Source organism: Musca vetustissima, unplaced genomic scaffold, assembly GCF_032173495.1.
Source record: "Musca vetustissima isolate MV318-11 ecotype Yass unplaced genomic scaffold, APGP_CSIRO_Mvet_v1 utg45094, whole genome shotgun sequence".
NCBI classification, from domain to species: Eukaryota; Metazoa; Arthropoda; class Insecta; order Diptera; family Muscidae; genus Musca; species Musca vetustissima.
Genome location: NW_026875591.1, coordinates 57,083 through 77,053, shown reverse-complemented (window position 1 = coordinate 77,053; position 19,971 = coordinate 57,083). Strand labels below are relative to the sequence as shown.

General features: G+C 33.4%; 2 protein-coding genes across 2 annotated transcripts in view; one reads left to right on the top strand and one right to left on the bottom strand.

Moving 5' to 3' along the window:
* Positions 1 to 19,971, bottom strand: part of LOC133338085 (uncharacterized) — a 76,819-nt gene that overhangs the window by 46,382 nt on the left and 10,466 nt on the right. The window lies entirely within an intron of this gene.
* LOC133338084 (cytochrome b5) lies at positions 1,479 to 13,466 on the top strand. The gene is made up of 2 exons (XM_061546269.1): positions 1,479 to 1,633; positions 13,174 to 13,466. The coding sequence occupies exons 1-2, from the start codon at positions 1,514 to 1,516 to the stop codon at positions 13,456 to 13,458; spliced, it is 405 nt and encodes a 134-aa protein (XP_061402253.1). The 5' UTR covers positions 1,479 to 1,513; the 3' UTR covers positions 13,459 to 13,466.

The window sequence follows — 19,971 nt, the reverse complement described above, 5'->3', positions numbered from 1 at the left end:
GGATTAAAGGCTGCATCGAGGTTTATTTTTTTTATTTAGGCTGATTTTACCAAGATTTATCATGCGAATTTAAATCATCATGCGGCAGGGTTTATTTTAATCATGATCGAAATCGTGAGATACAACGCGGATTTTGTACGAAAAAATACAACTCTGTCACAATGTACAACAATTTAAAACTGTTTTCGAATGTTGTTTGTTTTCATATTTAACGGCTGTTAAATGCAAAAATTAAAATCAAAAGACAACAAAGTTTATTTATAAAATGTTTGTGTTTTAAGGTGATTTTTTGACAATCCCGATGATCACAGCATTGAAAAATAATGAAATTCTTGTAATTTTTCTTTTCAATTTCAAATTGCAAACAAATATTTTTCTGCTTTGCTCTGTTCGTTGAAAACAATTTTGTTGACATTTTCTTTTGAACCTATTCGCTTTACTGACACACAGCCGGCTTTTGTTTACAAACCTGTTGCTTTAATTTGTGCAAGTGAAATTAATTTTTAATTTTTGCAATTTATATAATAAAATATATTATAAATAAAATATTAAAAAAATCTTTAAAATGCAAACACTTTTGACTTTTATTTTCTTTCTTTTGTATTTTGATTCGCAAATTTGGCAAAGAAAAATTTGCAAATGGAAAAGCAAGCGAAAATTTCAAAAGAGAAAACAAAAAATTTGCCAAATAAAAATCTGCCAGTGGAAAAGCAGACTAACACAATTATACAAATTATTAATTCGCGCCAAAAAATATTTGTTTGCAATTTGAAAATGAAAAGGAAAATTACAACAATGGACATGTTTTTTTTTAATTATTTTTTTTATTTTCTTTTGATTTCGTTTTTGCATTTGGCTACCGTTAAATATAAAATCAAAAAACAGTTGCCAATATTGATATATTGTGAGAGAATTGTATTGTTTTGTTCAAAAACCACGTTGCATCTCATTAGTATCATGATTTCGATCATGATGATTTACATTTGTATGATAAGTCGTGGTAAATTCAGCCTGATTAAGAAAATAAAACCTGATTCAGTCTTTAATCATGATTAAATGTTATATGTAAAACCGCTTTAAAATTGTATAGTTAATCATGGTAAATTCAGCCTGATTAAAAAGATAAACCCCTATTCAGCCTTTAGTCATTATCAAATGTTATTTGTAAACCTACTTTAAATGTGTAAACGTCATTTATTACCAAAAAAATGTACGAAAGCACTATATTTTCCATCCCTGTCATCATAACATTTTAATAACGGCGTTGGTTTTCATTTAATGGCGCCGATTTCAATAATATAAAATCAGCGGCGTGCACATTAAATAAAGCCAACGCCGTCAACCCGCCGCCGAGTCATTGTCAACTCGCTTCCACCTCTGTCCCTAAACACTATCATTCATACTTCGGCCGTGCTAGGAGGAGATTTCAGCTTTAACGAAGAAAAGCTTAACAATAATTTATTAAAAAAAACATTTATTTTTATATTAAAAACTAAGAACAAAAAGAAAAAACATGTCATCGGAAAACGTTAAATACTTTACCCGCGCCGAAGTTGCCAAAAATAACACCAAAGACAAGAATTGGTTCATTATTCACAACAACGTGTATGACGTGACCGCTTTTCTCAATGAGGTGAGTATATTTGTTTGTCGGTGATGCATGAGTGTGTGTGTGTCTGTATATAATTCTTGTTGTTGTTGCTGAGGGGGAGAGGGGGACCAACAAAATTATCATCATTATTATCATATTCGACGTTTTACCTACTTGTTAGAAGCAATCTAATACGATGAACAATACGATGAACATACGTGTGCAAAACCTGACAAGATGGGTTAACAAAAAATTATTAACAATTAGAAGTGAACAAAAAAAAAACATGTAAAATAATAGTACGCAATTTGTTGTTTTTTCTTGTTTTAGTTGCAAGTCAGTCTGTTTGGCCCAGCCACTGTTGTTGTTGTTGTTGTTTGTTTTCTTATTGACAGATACTTGTAATTGTAAACATCTGTTATCATTAGATTCTTTCAATTACTTGCGGCTGCTGCCGAATTTCGACTTCCCTGGAACATTTTTTTGTTTGTAATAAGAAAAAAAAATGGTTTACTAATTCATCGTGATGAAGCAGAAAAAATCCAAATGTCTGAATACACTGATATCACTGATAATACCTACATACATATATGAAGTCTAGCTCGAGCTTCTATTTATTTCGAATTCGAAATACAACTTCAGAATGGATTTTCGTTCTATTTTTATTGGAAATCTTGTTATCAATTTAACATTGTGCAAGGTATTGTGAACCATTATTTTTGGCCTTTGATCATCAATGTGTGGTTAGTATTGTGACGATTCTTCATGTTTAGATCTTGTTTCTGTTTGGGAGAAAGTCAAACCAAATTTTGGGATTAATCAATTCCAATAGAAGGCGATAGAAGGTCGAAAGATAGGCAGACTATGCAACAATTTGATGAGAAAATCTTTTTTGTTTTTAGTTTTTTTTTTTTGCAAATATGCATGTTTTTTTCTTGGACTCTGAACTTTGAACTTTCACTCTTTATATTGTGGAAGAAATAGTATCGGAATTTCTCTTTTGTGTATTTATACAACAAAAACCAGACAATGTCGATTAATAAATATTTTTGAATATGTAATAATAATTAACACATTGTCAGTTCAATTCTCGGTGCTACCATTCTAAGCTAAATTGAGTACATTTTTCAAATTACCCGCACAAAATATTAGAACTGAAACGCGTTTATCTTCTCCACCCCCCATTTTCTATAAAACTCAATTATACCCACATTAAAATCTTATTTCATATAGAGAATTTAAAACGCATATTATAACAATGTTGAGTATATTATATATTTCTTTATTTTTTTTATCAATATTGCATGAGAGAACCTCTAATTAATTTTTTTTCATATTAATCTAAAGTCGTTTTATATGTACTAACTGGCTTTGTGTTTGCCCTGCCTGTCCCATATTTTTTTATTATTACCACATTCTATATATTGAGAGTCTCGACGACCACCTTTCCCCCCCTAGATTAGATAAATTAGTTTGTATTGGTAAACAGTTTTGTATGCCTTTATAACACGTAGTACAAAACTATTGAACTGTCTTGGAGTTGTTTCTTGGGACCAGAAAATATAGATGACTGGCAAATTATTGTCAAATCGAATCTTCCTCTTATCATCATCTGTTATCGAAGGGCTGCTACTCCATACAACATATTTTTGTTTTTGGGGGTCAATACTTTTTTATATGTTGCGTGTGGACCAGTGGAATCTTTTATATATTGATATTAGAATTTGCCACTGTCATTGTTATTATTTTGATTTCTTTTTTGTTGTTGTTTTTGGGATGTAATGATCTCTGCATTTCTAGAAAGTTTTTAGTGACGGCAAATGACCGAAAAAGTTCATGTTTTGGAGTTGGACTTTTTTATACAAATACTCATCATATTTCTATTCGATCTTCAGGATCAATAGATGATAGTTATCATATATTAATATAATTTTATGGTATTGTCGGTCAATCATTTTTATATTTTGCGTGTAGATCAGTGGAATCTTTTTTTATTTTTATACCTATATTGATATTAGATTTTGGCATTGTCATTATTATTTTTTTTTTTCATTTTTGTTGTAGTATTAAATTAATTTTTGTTTAATCTTTGCATTTCTAGAAAGTTTTAAAAGCCATGATCAATCTAAGCGGAGTTGAGCATATGTTTGAAAAAATGCTGGTCGTATTTTTATTAAGTCCTTAGCAACGTTTACTTTCATAGTAATGAAATTAGAAAAAAATGTGTTGAAGTTTTTTTTAACATTTTTGTGGTTGCGTCTGGATGAGTGATTATTTTGTATTTGAAATGTAACTTGGAGAGACTGTTTTTGGAAAAATAATTTACACAAGAAATTTTAGCTTTTCTCTAGCTTTCATAAAATAAAAATGTTTTTAAAAGAGCGATTAATATTTTGTTTCAAAAGGATGGTGAATTAAGACACATTTAATTCAAATTATTTGATCATTCTATTCATTTTGTCTTTGAATTGTTGGTAAATAAATTCTTCAGGTCATGTTTCACTAATAATTTGTTCCGAATTTTTTTCAAAATTTGGAACGAAACTCTGCCCAAATTTCGAATTTGTACCGAAAATAAAATAAAAAAAAAATAGGAAGAAAAATTCACTCGAATGTTGAATTCATAAAAAATCTGGTGAAAAGAAGAGAAATTTTATGAAAAAAGTAAAATTAGACAATGGGCAGAAAATAGAAAGATATTCGGATCCTTTTACAGAAGTTCTAAAAAAATCGAGCGTTTGATCCGAAATTCAAAAAATTGTCGGAAGTTTGTTCAGAAATTCGGAAACAATTCTGAATACTTTTGAATGATTTATTCGAAAATTTGTAAAACAATTCTGACATTTGTCGGATGTTTGAATCGAATTTCGGCGAAAATCTGAATATTTTCTAACAAATATGGTATGCGTATACATTTTGTTTTTTGTTTTTATAAATACACAAAGGCACTTATTTTTTATATTTTTATACAAATCTTAAACACATTTCAATAAGTTTCCGTTTCTTCTTTTTAGCGATGGGTGCTCCTATATCTTCCTATTTACCAAACGAAACGTTTCCTTTCATAAATATTTCTCCATGGTCCTATTTATATTTTGCTGAATAATTTGTTAGCTCGTTCTTTGTTTCTTCTTATTATAGTTCGACGTGATATCAGAGCCCTCGGCAAAAATTGTCATCTGAGATGTGTCAAATTTTCAAAATATTTACACTTTGTGGAGGAGGTATTAGAATAAGTGGACCGAGGGATACCCTCGATTATTTGCAAATTTTGAATCAAATAGGACATTCCATTTGCTTGATATTGGATCAACTAATTTTAAAGATTTTAACCCATTGCATGGGAGGTACCACAAGGAGTGGATCGATGGGTCTCATCTTCGGACATGATCTACGTTTGGTGAATGTATTACGATGTGTAAAGTTTGGATCAAATCGAGAATTATTGTGCACACCATACAGCCACAAAAACACACAGACAGATAGATGGACGGACGGACGGACGGACATTTGTAAATCGACTCCAAATTATCTGAAACGGATTTTGTCCAAAGAAACATGAGCTCTAAACCCAATAATGCGATGAGGCTTACTTTTGCCGTATCAAAGTAGATATAGCCTTATTATTAGCCATAAGGCTGAGTGTATAAAAACAAGGCTCTAAAATACTGAATTTAGAGGCGATTTGCGTCTTCAAAGTTTTCAATTGTTATTTTGTATCGATTGTTTTGGTTATCATTTACTGCAATCTACCACACTACTTTTTTCGGCTGATGAAATTTTCATTTTAATTTCACTAACAATTTATAAAGCTGTTCATGTGGGCGTTTTCCTCTATTTTAATAATTGATTATACCAATTATATCCATTTCCAATACTCCAATTCTCCAATTTCCACAAGAAAATTGACCTGATTTTATGCTGAAATATTTTTAATATCATATATACCCCTCTTACTTCATTGTTTTTGTTTGGTGGGGTGAAATATGATATTTGTCGCGTGCTTTAAATTGAATGTCAAGCAATTTGATGAGCACAAACAAAAAAAAAGATTTTATTTTTATAGTCAATTGTTATGCCGTTTAATAAATCCGTCAATACCCACCTTCGCTTAATTGCATTTGAAAATTGCGCATTAATTGAAAGTGTCTTCTTCAAATGTGACAATCTAAATTCTGTTCACATTGTAAAAAGTGTTGAATGTTTTGACATATTTGAATATTCATATTGATTGATGTTGGAGGTGTTAATGAATCCTCTCTCCCTTAAAAAAAAAATGGAAAAGCGCAATTTTATACAAAATATATCGCAAGGGTAGAGATAAACATGATCATCAGTTTTGAAAAAGATTTAAACCAAATTGTTTCTAATTCATGAAGAAATGTGAGACAATGCAAATTGTTGATGTGATAGAGAATTTCTTTGTACAGTGAAATATATTTAAAAGCCTGAAATATATATGCCTAAAATTTTTCAATTTGTTTACCATACAAAAATCAAATAATTTTGAACAATTTTATTCCATCCTGCTGCAATATGTAACCCCGGCTTTCCAGTAATTAATTTGATTTGACCTTTAAGATGACATGTTTTTTTCGTATTTATGTATTTTGTAATACAAAAAACTTCATGTGACTTTTTAGGCTTGAATATGTAAACCTGTAGTTTTACTATAATTTCTGTGAAAATGTGGTTCTCGATCGCACCATCGATTTGGTTAAGAAGACAAACAGTTGTCGTTGATTTTTAACCCGTCAATATTATGACCAGTAAGAGAAAAGATTTCCATACATATCTCAAGTAACCCTATTTGATGACCGGATATTAAATATTTAGAATACATAGTTCATGTTGTCCATGTGGTGTGTAGGTTAAACACGATGAACTCTTAACTTCACTTTTACAGCTTTTTTTAGTTACAAATCTTATCAGTTTGGGAATACATAGAATTCTGACACCATGCTTTTTGTTGTATACCTTGCGATGTGATAAAGTTTTTTTTTTGTTGGTTTTTGTATGATAATAGAACTCGGTACATGACTAGCCAAATGTTTGATTATCTATAGTGAAAATATTTACGTATATGGTTTGTAGTTTTTGTGTATATATATTTTTTTGAAATAATCAATGCACATATAAATGTGGGCTATTAATAAGAAAAAAAAATAGCAACACAAACAACAATATTCATATTTGAATTGCAAACTGAAAATATATGATTCCATAAGACATTGGTTGCCGTGTGCGTGTTATATTAAAAAAACAACTTCGAAACAACGGTATATATTTATTTGAATGTGACACATGGGTTGCATGTCGTCAATAGGTCAATTTTTATAAGGTGATCGTTTTTCGATGTTTTGTTTTTATTATATTTCATATTTTCATCTGTGAAATTGGTTTTCCACTTTGTGGTGGGTTCTAATACACAAAAACATTGAAAACCTATCACATTATTAACTTGCAGAATCTTTAATGAGATTATTTGTTTAGGTTTCAGAGTTTTAAAATTTTTTTGGCATAAGGATCGGTGGCGATGGTTTTTTAAGTAGGTTACAATAAATGTGGGTGTCATCAATCTTTACCACATTTTTACTTTTTTGTCATATATCTATTTCAAATTTATCTCTTTCAAATTTATCTCTAGCAAACAGGATAATCAAAGAGGTCAGTTCTGAAGAGTACGAAGCCTAATTTGTAAATTTATGGCGGTCACAGTGAAACTGTTGCCGGAGCATTGCTACTACAACAACAACGGGCTGAGGTGAAAATCCTTCCTCAATTGCTGCGACTATTTTCCATTCTCGTAATTTTGATAGGTCTTCTCATCGTAGATCAATAGACTCAAGACCTATAGGTTTACTCATTGAATACCAGAAGGTTTTTTTAAGAAGACTAATAGGTTTTCTGAAGACCAGATGTTTTTTCTCATAGATGTTTAATAAGTTTTCCTTCAGAAGACCAAAAGACTTTCTCTTAAAAGACCAAAAGGTCTACTCATAGAAGAGGAATAAGCACTTAGCATGGTGTTTGATTTTCCCGGCACACAGAAGCAACTTTTCTTATATATTCTCCATAAATCATATGGATATCTAGACCTTGAAAAATTAGATTTAAAAAATCAACGCCCCTGTCTAGATTTAAAAAAAGTTATTTTCAAAAAATGCATAATGCATAATATAAAAATATCAACGCCCATGTTTAGGCCTTGAAAATTTAATTGTAAAAAATCCCTTTGTATAGGCCTTAAAATATTAATTTAAAAATATCCAAGCCCGAGTCTAGACCTTGAAAATTAATTTTAAAAAATCCGCCTAGGCATTAAAAAATTAATTTTAAAATATCCGCCTAGGCATTAAAAAATTAATTTTAAAGATTCATGCCTTCTTATAGGCCTTTAAAAAATTTATTTAAAAGATCCATGCCTTCTTATAAGCCTTAAAAAAAATAATTGAAAAAATAGATCCACGCCTTCTTATAGTCCTTTAAAAAATTAATTTAAAAGATCCACGCCTTCTTATAGTCCTTTAAAAAATTAATTTAAAAGATCCACGCCTTCTTATAGTCCTTTAAAAAATTAATTTAAAAGATCCACGCCTTCTTATAGGCCTTTAAAATATTAATTCAAAAACAATTCACGCCTCCTTAATTAATTTAAAAAAATCGAGGACTCCTTATGAGCCTTGAAAAAATAATTTAAATAATCCACCAATCTTTATAGGTGTTGAAAATTTGATGTTAAAAAATCAACGACTCTTTATACGGCTTGAAAAATTAATTTAAAAAAATCACGGGCTTGAAAAATTAATTTAAAAAATCCACTCCATATATCTACCTTACAAAAATATTAGGTTGGGAAAAAAGAAATCCATTATTTTTATATGAACTACATGCTTCGGAATGCCCGATGCGGGCCAAATATGCACCTTTTTTTTCTTGCAATTTTAAATGTTACTTCATACTGCCTCTCTCATAGAAGTCTTGCCTTCTACTTGCAAAAAAAAACTCTAATAGTCGATTTTCGCAATCCTCCCTAGATACCAAATTTTATCATTAAAGAAATTTTGCAATGCAAGAAATCGCAATGATAATCGCTTGGTGCCAAGTCCGGACTGTATGCATTAAAACCTCCCAACCAAGCTCCCGAAGTTTCTGGCAAGTCACTGTAGATGTGTGTGGCCTAGCGCTGTCCTGGTGGAACGCAACGCCTCTCCTGTTGGCCAATTCTGTCTGTTTGTGCCCAATTGATATCATCAAACGGTTCAGTGGTTAACAGCAGAGATTAGAATTTATCTTTTGGCAATATGGAAGCAACTCATAATATATAATTCCTTCCCAGTCCCACCGCTCTTTGATCACGTTCGTTTTCGCACAGGGTTATCGTATGTGATCCATTTCTCATCTCCAGTCACCATCCGTTTAAGAAATATTCATATAATGGGACAACAAAAAGAAAAACTACCGTTATTTTTCAAAATTCCACTAAAAATATATTGTCCGGATTGCAAAGAATATTTCTAATATAATTTCATATCTCTCTTAACGAATTGATTTTTCACCAAATTTAAAAAAAAAATTAAAAATTTAAAAAATATTTTATTAAAATCCAAGCCTCAAGCCTTCATAAAAGTATATTTAAAAAATACGCCTATGGAGACTGTCTAAAAAAATACTTATTAAAATCCAAGCCTAAGAAAACTCCCTGGAAAACATATTTTTATTCTAATATCCGTTACATTTCTAACATTTGATTTAAATCTCTTTTGTATTTTCATCTTTTGCAAAAAACCACAAATGTATATTTCTTCTCTTATCTAAATGACTTTCAAAATCATTAATCACGAAACACCCTAATACACACACCTAAATCTACATTTATGTATATCATTTTTGTTTATATGACTTTCACTGAATTTCGAATGTAGATAATCTGCAAACTGATTAGTGTTTCGCTGCTGCTGTTGATGTTTTTTATTTTCATTTCAAACTTATATAATTAATAATCAGCTGTTAACATTGAAGACCTTTCATATTTACCACATGTGTATTAGCATTAGTATTATGTGCACAGTTTTTCGTTTCCCTTTAGTTTTTCGTTTCCTCTACTCTTTAACCTTTGGAATGGTATCGTTGTTGTGTTGATCATTTTGTAAATGTATTGCATGACACATTGGAGTCTACAGTTTTTTTCTTTCTTTTTTTTTTAAATGCTGTTGGTGATAACGTTAGTCTATATTTGATTGACATAACAGTTAATGGGCGAAAAACTAATACATTAGGGTATATATAATAATATTTGAGGGAAAAAATGGAAAGAAATATTTACACAAATTTTGTCCATATACGTGGATTTTAATATAACAAATTTAGTCTGCAAGAATCTATCAATTTTTAATATTTTTTTCGATATCATCAAGGGAAAATTGATATCATAGTAAAAAAATTATACATTCTTGCTGGTTCGGAGACAGACCATTTATTATGGGCTATAATGGGCCAGAAGGTTTTGAATTTCAAGTTCAATAAATTGAATTGAATAATGCACCGTTTTTTATTTGTTTTTTATTAATATTTTAAATTAAACAAATATATAATTGTGTTAATTTAAAACCCATTTATTTATAAAAAAAATTAATCTTCCTTTAAAAAATCAAATAAAAAAATCAATGTTGTGTCTGGAAAAAAATATTACCCAACACTATAAACTCCACGATCATGCAATGCATTCTAATGATATACACAAATATTCTTTTTTTGTCTTTTTCTTCTTTAGTTAGCTATTTCAAAACGCCTCAGGGGTAAATTTGAAATTCTAATTTCTTCCGACCTTCAATAACCAAGCAAGCATTTCATCAAAGATTTACATACGGTGTAAAGAATAGAGAACGTTTCGTCGTCCAAAAGGCGACTTGTATGTATCGTCGTTGTCGTCATTGTTATTTAATACATTCATTTGCTAGTGTTGTTGTGCGTGTGTATTGGATTTGGAAATAAATTCGGCGATAGATCAGTGAATTTGGGCATATAGAAGAATTTCTACTGCGACCGGACATTGTTATTGACAAAAATCGTGTTTTTTGCAAAACCAGTTTTTTCTTTTGATTTTGTTAAAAATGTTGGAATAGAAAGCATTCGATTTTTAATCAGCTGTAAACAAAAAAAAAAAAAACAGATTTTATAGCAAAATTTCTTCGGTTATTCATCACTAGGGTATGGGCCGATGGTAGCTCCCTAAAAAATATTTTAGAATCCTACGCCTTTTGATATACCTTAAAATTATTCTATAAAAATCCAAGCCTAAGGAGACTAATTAAAAAATATTTGTATCTTTATAAAGATATATTTAAAAAAACACGCCTAAGTAGACATCCTGAAAAATTACTTATTAAAATTCAAGCATAAGAAGACTCCCTAAAATATTTTTAAAGAATAATCCACAATTTGTAACCGGATGGAAAATATCTTTTCATAGCTTTTTCACGTAGGTGGTCCAGAAGGTCATAAAAAAAATAAAATAAAAAAAAAACAATAGCTAATTTCATGATGGATCGTATGGTCCACAGGACAAGATTTATTCTCATAGTGGGCCAAAATGTCTTTAAATAGTAGGGTTTCTCATAGTGTTTCAGAAAGTTTTCTAATTTTTGAACAGAACCTCTTCTCAGGCAGTGAATTAGAAGATTTTCAGATGATCTTCTCATAGTGGATAATTTGGGAACTAATATATTCTCTCACCTGTAGACCAAGAGTCTAGTAGTATTCCAAAGGATCTTCCTTGTAATAATCGAACGAAACCTCTTCTAATAGTGGAGAAGAAGCTTTTCTCATAGAAGACCAACAAGACTTCTCCTAGCAAACCAATCGATCTGCTCAAAAATCTACTTATAGAAGAGTCCCTTTGATAATGGACTCAAAGGAAATCCTCTCAAAAACACCAGAAGCTCTTCTCATAGTGGGCCAAAAGGTCTTTCTCGTAGTCGACCAGAATGTATTTTTTTATTGCGGACCAAAACCATTTGTCATATGTGGATCAGAAGGTGTTCCCATAGCTGAAAAGGATTTTTTTCATAGAGGAACAGAAGTCTTTCAAGACCAAGGGGTCTTCCCATAAATGACCATGGGGTCTTCTCATAGAAGACCAAAGGGTCTTCTCGTAGAGGACCAAAGGGTCCTCTCATAGAAGACCAAAAGGTCTTCTCATAGGAGACCAAAGGGCTTCTATGAGAAGACCCAACGGTATTCTCATAGAAGACCAAAGGGTCTTCTCATAGAAGACCCAACGGTCTTCTCATAGAATACCCAACGGTCTTCTCATAGAAGACCCAACAGTCTTCTCATAGAAGACCCAACGGTCTTCTCATAGAAGACCAAAGGGTCTTATCAAGAAGACCAAGGGGTCTTCTCATAAAAGACAAAGGGTGCTCTTATAAAAGACCTAGGGGACTTCTTAAAGGATATTTTTATACAAGACCAAAGGGCCTTCTCATAGAAAATCAAAAGCTCTTCTCATAGAAGACCAAAAGGGTCTTCTTATAAAAGATAAAAGGGACTTCTCCTGAAGACCAAAGGGTATTCTCATAGAAGACCAAAGGGTTTTCTCATTGAAGACCAAAGGGTCTTCTCATAGAAGACCAAAGGGTCTTATCAAGAAGACCCTGGGGTCTTCTCATACAAGACCAAGGGTGCTCTTATAAAAGACCTAGGGGACTTCTCATAGAATACCAAAGGATATTTTTATACAAGACCAAAGAGCCTTCTCATAGAAAATCAAAGGATCTTCTCATAGAAGACCAAAAGGGTTTTCTCATAGAAGACAAAAATATCTTCTCATAGAAGACCAAGGGAGGTTTTCATAGAAGACCAAATGGTCTTCTCGTAGAAGACCAAAGTGTCTTCTCTTAAAAAGACCAAAGGGTCCTCTCATAGAATACTAAATGATCTTCTCATAGAAGAAGAAAATCCATTTTCTCATAGAAGAACAAAGAATCTTCTCATAGAAGACCAAAGGGTCTTCTCATAGAAAATCAAAGGGTCTTCTCATAGGAGACCAAAAGGGTTTTCTCATAAAAGACAAAAATATCTTCTCATAGAAGACCAAGGGAGGTTTTCATAGAAGACCAAATGGTCTTCTCGTAGAAGACCAAAGTGTCTTCTCTTAAAAAGACCAAAGGGTCCTCTCATAGAATACTAAATGATCTTCTCATAGAAGAAGAAAAGCCATTTTCTCATAGAAGAACAAAGAATCTTCTCATAGAAGACCAAAGGGTCTTCTCATAGAAGACCAATGGTACTTCTCATAAAAGACCAAAGGGACTTTTCCCAGAAGACTCATAGAATACCAAAATATCTCCTCATAGCAGACCAAAAAGGGTCTTCTATGAGAATACCTTATGATCTTGTATTCTCATAGAAAACCAAAGGATCTCCTTGAATACCATAATTTCTTCTTCTGAAAGTCTCTCAAAGAAGTCCAATATTCTAATATTTTTAAATTATTTTGAAAATTAAGAGAAACCTTATTTTATTTTTTTACAATTTTGATATTAACTTCCCAATTTGTTTTTTTCTTTTTCTATTTCCAGCATCCCGGTGGCGAAGAAGTCTTGATCGAACAGGCCGGCAAAGACGCCACAGAACATTTCGAAGATGTTGGCCACAGTTCCGATGCCCGTGAAATGATGAAACAATACAAAATCGGTGAATTGGTTGCCGAGGAACGTTCAAATGTACCCGAAAAATCCGAACCCACATGGAACAGCGAACAAAAGACCGAAGAATCATCAATGAAATCCTGGTTGTTGCCATTCGTTTTAGGCTTGATCGCTACATTAATTTACAAATTCTTCTTTGGTGCTAAATCCCAATAATTGTAAACAACAAACAAACTGTAACAAAAAACCATAAAAAACATACATAAATATATAATATATATAGACAAAGTAAACAAGAAAAAATGAGACAGTCAACAAAACAAAGCAAGCCTAATAGTGAGAGAAAGAAAATGAAAGCGTAAGCGATGGAGCAGAACATCACTACCAACAGCCACAAAAGCCAGACGCACTTTTTTCAAACTATTGTTTTTTATTAATTTAGAAAAAAAAGTCGTGTGAAATAATCTTTTCTTGATTTTATATGTACTCACACACACACAGTCACTCACAAATTGTGTACCACTGTCATTCCTTTAACGTTTTCCAAAATTGCTGGATGTTTTGCAATTCTGCATTTAAAATTTTATACTCCTTTCCTTTTTTATACCACACACACACACTCACTTCCCCTTTTTATATCCTTATCCCTTTGATGATTTTTTTTTTAAACAACTATTTGTATATTTTCCATTTGTACTCCCCCCTAACCTTCATTAAAACCTTAAGAGTGCTCTTTACAAAGTGTCTAACAATTATGTAAATCTGCCTAAAGTAAAAAAACAAATGTAATGCTTTTATAGTTAAATTTATATATTTGCTATTTTGTCTTCTATATATAGAAAAAAACAGTAACTGGAAGAAATGTTCTATATAGAAACAATAACAAAGGAAAAACCCAATTTTTTCATGTGTAAAATATCTAATTTTCTTTTTAATAAGTAATTTTCATTTTAGCATCCATAGTTTCTTTAAAATAAAGAAAAGAATAATAATAATAATTAACACATAGGAATGATGTAAAACCTAAACAAAACAAACATACAAAAACATTGTTGTAAGGAAATGGGAAAAATTGTTTTTAAATTTTTTTATTTTGTAATATCCTTATTCAAAATATTCATTCTCTTTTTACAATTCTAAGATGAGATGAGATAAGTAAATAAAAATCTATTTAAATAAATTATAAAAACATATTTGTGTGTGTGGTTAATTGAAAAATCAGGACAATAAGGACATTCTATATAAGGAAAATACAAAAGTTCGGTCGTTTCCACGACAGAGGGGTCTACGATCCGAAACGACCCGAGTCTTCCTCGGCCAACGTCAAAATTTTGCACAGCGTACTGAAATTACTACAGGTTGTCGTCCGTGAAGTTTTGTTGGAATCGGTTCAGATTTGGATATAGCTCCCATATATATTTTCGTCCGATTTTTTGTAAATAGGAAACCGAAACGACCCGAGTCTTCCTCGGCCAACGTCAAAATTTTGCACAGCGTACTGAAATTACTACAGGTTGACGTTCGTGAAGTTTTGTTGGAATCGGTTCAGTCTTGGATATAGCTCCCATATATATTTTCGTCCGATTTTTTGTAAATAGGAAACCAAATAGCCAATGTTTGTCCGATTGAGACAAAATTTTGCACAGTGTACTGAATTATGTCCTGATTGATGTATGCGAAGTTTTGTTGGAATCGGTTCAAATTTAGATATAGCTCCCATATATCGTTTCGTCGGATTTTATGTAAATGAAGCACCAAACAGCCAATATTTGTCCGATTAACACAAAATTTTGCACAGCGTACGGAAATTATTACAGGTTGACTTTCGTGATGTTTTGTTGGAATTGGTTCAGATTTAGATATAGCTCCCATATATATTTTCGTCCGATTTTATATAAATGGTGTACCAAATTTCCAATATTTGTCCGATTGAGACAAATTTTTGTACCGGGTACTGAATTAGGTTCTGATTAATGTGTGCGAAGTTTTTTTGGAATCGGATTTAGATATAGCTCCCATATATATTTGCGTCCGATTTTTTATAAATAGTGCATCAATTCGATTGAGACAACATTTTGTACAGCGTATTGGATTAGGTCCTGATTGATTTCGCAAATAGAATAGCTTCAGATTTAGATGTAGCTCCTATATATATTATCGTTGGATTGTATATAAATGGTGCACTTACCTCTCAATGTTTGTCCGGTTGAGACTAAATTCTGTACAGCATACTGAATTAGATTCTGATTGATGTATGCAAAGTTTTGTTGGAATCGGTCCACATTCAGATATAGCTCCCATATATAGATTCGTCCTATTTTTTGTAAATGGAGCATTAAACACCCAATATTTTTCTGATTGTGACAAAGGGTATCATATAGTCGGCCCCGTCCGATTTTTGAACTTTCCGTATCGGTTTTTGCATACTACATACGGAACGAATCGAAATGGAACTGTTTTATAGATTTTGTACATATGTAAATAAAAAGATATTTTCTATACAAAACATTCTAGACGTAATACACAAATTTAATAGATTCAACAACGATTTCAACAAACATTTATTTGTTCAACAATTTTTTTTGCAAAAATATATAGCATATTTTTAGGCGTTAAATATATTTTGAATATTTTATTAAGGAATTCGTGCTTTGTGATGTCTTTCTGCATTGGAATGTAACATTGTAAACTAAAAATTAAAAAAATATATATATTTGATTTTATAGTTAGAATGTTGAAGGAAGCTGTGAACAATGTCCCGGACACTCTTCTGAAGAGCTATAAGGCTTCATGTCCTTTAACATACCCTGGGAAGAGATCTCTGCCAGTATGGTGGTCACAAAACCGTGCATCCTTGGAGAAGGCTGTAATGAAAGCATATAATAGAGCTAGTAGGACAAAACTCAGTACAGATTGGGACATTTATAGAGAACAGTTCAATAGGTACAAGAGTGAAATCAAGAAGGCTAAACGTGAGTCTTGGGTCTGCTATAGTGAGTCAATCAAAGAAGTTAACGAAATGGCCAGATTTCGCAGAGTTCTATCTAAAGATCCAAAGTCTACAGATGGTATCAAGCGACGTGACGGGACGTGAACAAATTCTGGTAGTTAGACTCTTGATATTCTATCATCAACCCACTTCCCTGATTGTAATGACCATAATGACGATGTGCCGTGTACGCATCGGCTGTTCGAACCAGGGAGGAGAAGAAGCTGATAGAAAACACTATAAACTACCCAAAAACTGGTATGGGCGATAAAAAGTTGTGAACCATACAAAATTTCAGGCCCAGATGGTATAATACCGGTCATGCTGCAACACGCAGATGAACGAGTATTAGCCACTCTGCAAGACATTTTTAGGGCTTGTCACTCTTATCGTACATACCTAGTCTATGGAAAGAGGTAACAGTGACCTTCATCCCGAAAGCCGAGACGCCGAGTCATACGCTACCAAAGGACTATAGACCGATTAGCCTTTCTTCCTTTCTACTCAAGACTTTAGAAAGATTATTAGACTCAGAAATAAGGAACACTATTGAATACAGCCTTACATGAGGTGGCTGGACGTATCGAGAAGAATATGGAGTTCTCTGGTTACACTTTGGTTGCGTTTCTTGATATTGAAGCAGCCTTCAACAATGTGAAGCTAGAGGCTATCCGTTCTGCTCTCGTAAGCTCAGGTATCCCCTCACCTTTAACGGACTGGATTGATAGAATTCTGGAAATTAGAATTTTCCGTTCATTCTTAGGAGAGAGTTTCGTGGTGAAATCTGTCAACAGAGGCACACCGCAGCCTCTTCTATGGCTTCTGGTGATAAATGAGATACTGCTGAAATTCGATCATCTTAAAATAAAGGTTGTAGCCTATGCTATGGGGTGTTTGAGAGAAAAATTCTCCAAAAGATCTACGAATATCGGCGTCGAATGAACCACGAGCTTAACAATTTATACGCGGACATCGACATAGTCACTCGAATGGAGCTGCTGCGACTACGGTGGCTAGTCCATGTTGTGCGGATGAATGAAAATGCCCCAGCTCAAAAGGCATATAAAAATGAGCCTACTGCTGGTTCCCGTAGAAGGGGAAAGCCATGAATTAGATGGAAAGACATCTTGGAACGTGGTCTTCCAAATTTGTGGACTTGCGCACAAGACCGACGCGCTTGGAAATCTTTTTTAAGCTCGGCTTATGGAATAACCGTTCTGTAACAAGCCAGCTAAGTATAGTAAAGTAAGCCTATGCCCATGATGGAGTCTTGCTAGTCTCTGGGAATATTTCTGACTGCCATTTCTGATATTATGTACGGCGCCCTTTCAACACTGTCCGACTGGGCACATGCCAATGGTCTTGGTGTAAAGCCCGCTAAAACAGAATTGGTGCTATTCACTAGGAAACGTAAGATTGGACATTTCTGAAGAAGCAAAATACCTTGACCAAAACACCACAAATTAAAGTGGAATACGAATGTTGAAGAACGCTCTAAAAAAGGACTAATAGCGCTCTATTCCTGCAAGAACTCCATAGGTAAGATTTGGGGACTAAGATCAGAGATCATACATTGGTTGTATGTGACGGTCGTACTCCCCATTCTTAGATATGGATGCCTTATATGGTGGTAGGAGGTCAACAAAAAGATATTGCTGACTAAAATGAACTTAGTATAGCGATCGGCTTTGATCCTGACTACCGGAGCGCTAATAAGCGCACCACAGGTAGCCTTGAATGTGATCTTGAACCTCCAACAACTGGACACTCTGATTATATTCCCTCTCATAGAGATTTTAACAAGTTTTCTAGTAGAGAATCCTGGACTAGTGGCTCCTTGCTTCCGCCAGGTCTGTCATTTTTCACAGGCACTGGAGGAAGGCACTGGTGCAGGTGTTTACTGTAGGGAATTAGAAAACAACAACTCATATAAACATAAAAATCTTTGTAGCGTTTTCAAGCAGAAATTTTTGAAATCAATTCTTGAATCAAAAGCGGCCGAGATAGTCAAAACATTTACTGCCGAAAATACGGGACCGGTGACTATATATGTCGGTAGTCAAAGCTTTAAAGTCGTGCACTTTAAAATCAAAAGCAGTCCTTGATTGCAAGGCTGCTCTGCATGATATACGATGGATAGTTAATTTATGTTGGGTTCCACGACATTGCAACATAGAAGGGAATGAGATAGCCGACGAGCTTGCACGAGGGTGTTCACAGTCGTCCAATCTTCCGATTGAGAGATCTGTGCAACCACCCATTGGCTATTTCATTGGCAAAATCCGCTTGATCTACGGCGAGGTAGTCGGTAACACATGGTCAAGAGAACCTGGTTGCAGAATCTCGAAAGCTATCTGACCTGAATTCTCTCGCCGAAGAACTTCTTCGCTGTTGTCACATAAGAGGGAGATCAAAATCATTGTGGGAATCATAACAGGTCACTGCAAGATTAAATCCCTCACTTCGAAATGGGAGAGGATTACTGTTGTCGATGTGAGGACGAAGAGGAGCTAGAAACAATTGAACATATCCTCTGTAGATGTCCATCGCTGAGTGCCGCAGGACACAGACAGTTTGAAAAATATGAAATTGATAATCTAGCGTTCTTCTCCAAAATAGACCCCAATCAGATCCTAGGCTTTGTCAAAAGTCTGATGTGGCTAAAATAACCACCTTTTTGGCTCTCCAACTATTTTTTTCTCTCTTCCATTATCTTTTCCTTTCCATTTTTTCTTTTCCTTTCAAGGATTATCATAATGGACAATTGCCTCTGAGTGAACGGTTGTACTCAACTATCGTACATCCCTAACCTAACCTATGCCTACCTTGCAATAATTATGTCATATTTTCCTTTTTATACCCTACACAACTATGTTGTCAGGGTGTTATAGCTTTGTGCAGCCGCAAGAGTTTGTAACGCCGCGAAATATTGGTCCTAGACCCACCTTTATGTATACCGATCGTCATATCTCGACTAGCTGAGTCGATCTAGACATGTGTGTCCGTCCGTCCGCCCGTCCGTCTGTCTATTATAATTTGTATACACGATACAGGCCACAGTTATGGACCAATCTTCACGAAATTTTGCATGTAGGTTGGTTTCTGGCCAATGAAGACCCCTATTGTTTTTGCTGGAGATCGCTTAATATTTAGGGGATGAAATGGTCCAAATACTAAATTTTTGTCGGTTTTTCTGGTCGCTCCAGAGGCCGCAATTATAGCCCGAACATCGCGAAATTTTACATGGAGAAGGGGATCGGGCCAAAGAATAAGCATGCCTGTTTTGATAAAGATCGGTCAATATTTGGCGGGTCAAATGGACCCTGACTTTTGTGTGAAAAAAATTACAAAATTTGTATTATATAGCGTATATATTTACTCCTGAAGGACATAGACCCGAGAAGTTGATAATATATCCAAGAGGAGACGTTGGCCTTTAAATTGATACCAAGTATATTGTCGTATGTACTCGGATGGGGGAGTTACATGTACATATTTTCAAGTGCTTACGTATTCAGATATTATTTAGTAAACCATTACCACACTGGAGGGCGGAAATATAGAGCTGATTGCTTTGATAGGTTCCATGAGGTTCCAGTTATGGTCAAGGACAACGCCTATAATTTTCGGCGATGATGAGATAATAATTTTGGGATGAAGTGGACCGAAAACTTAATTTTTTGTGTGTTTTCGAGTCGATCTATAGTCCACAATTTAAAGCCGAACATCACAACACAACC

What these genes read in the sequence shown, in the direction of transcription:
- LOC133338084 (XM_061546269.1), top strand. Translation starts at nt 1,514, where the DNA reads ATGTCATCGGAAAACGTTAAATACTTTACCCGCGCCGAAGTTGCCAAA. An exon ending in TGACCGCTTTTCTCAATGAG is followed by an intron (nt 1,634 to 13,173) that starts GTGAGTATATTT and finishes TTCTATTTCCAG; the next exon opens with CATCCCGGTGGCGAAGAAGT.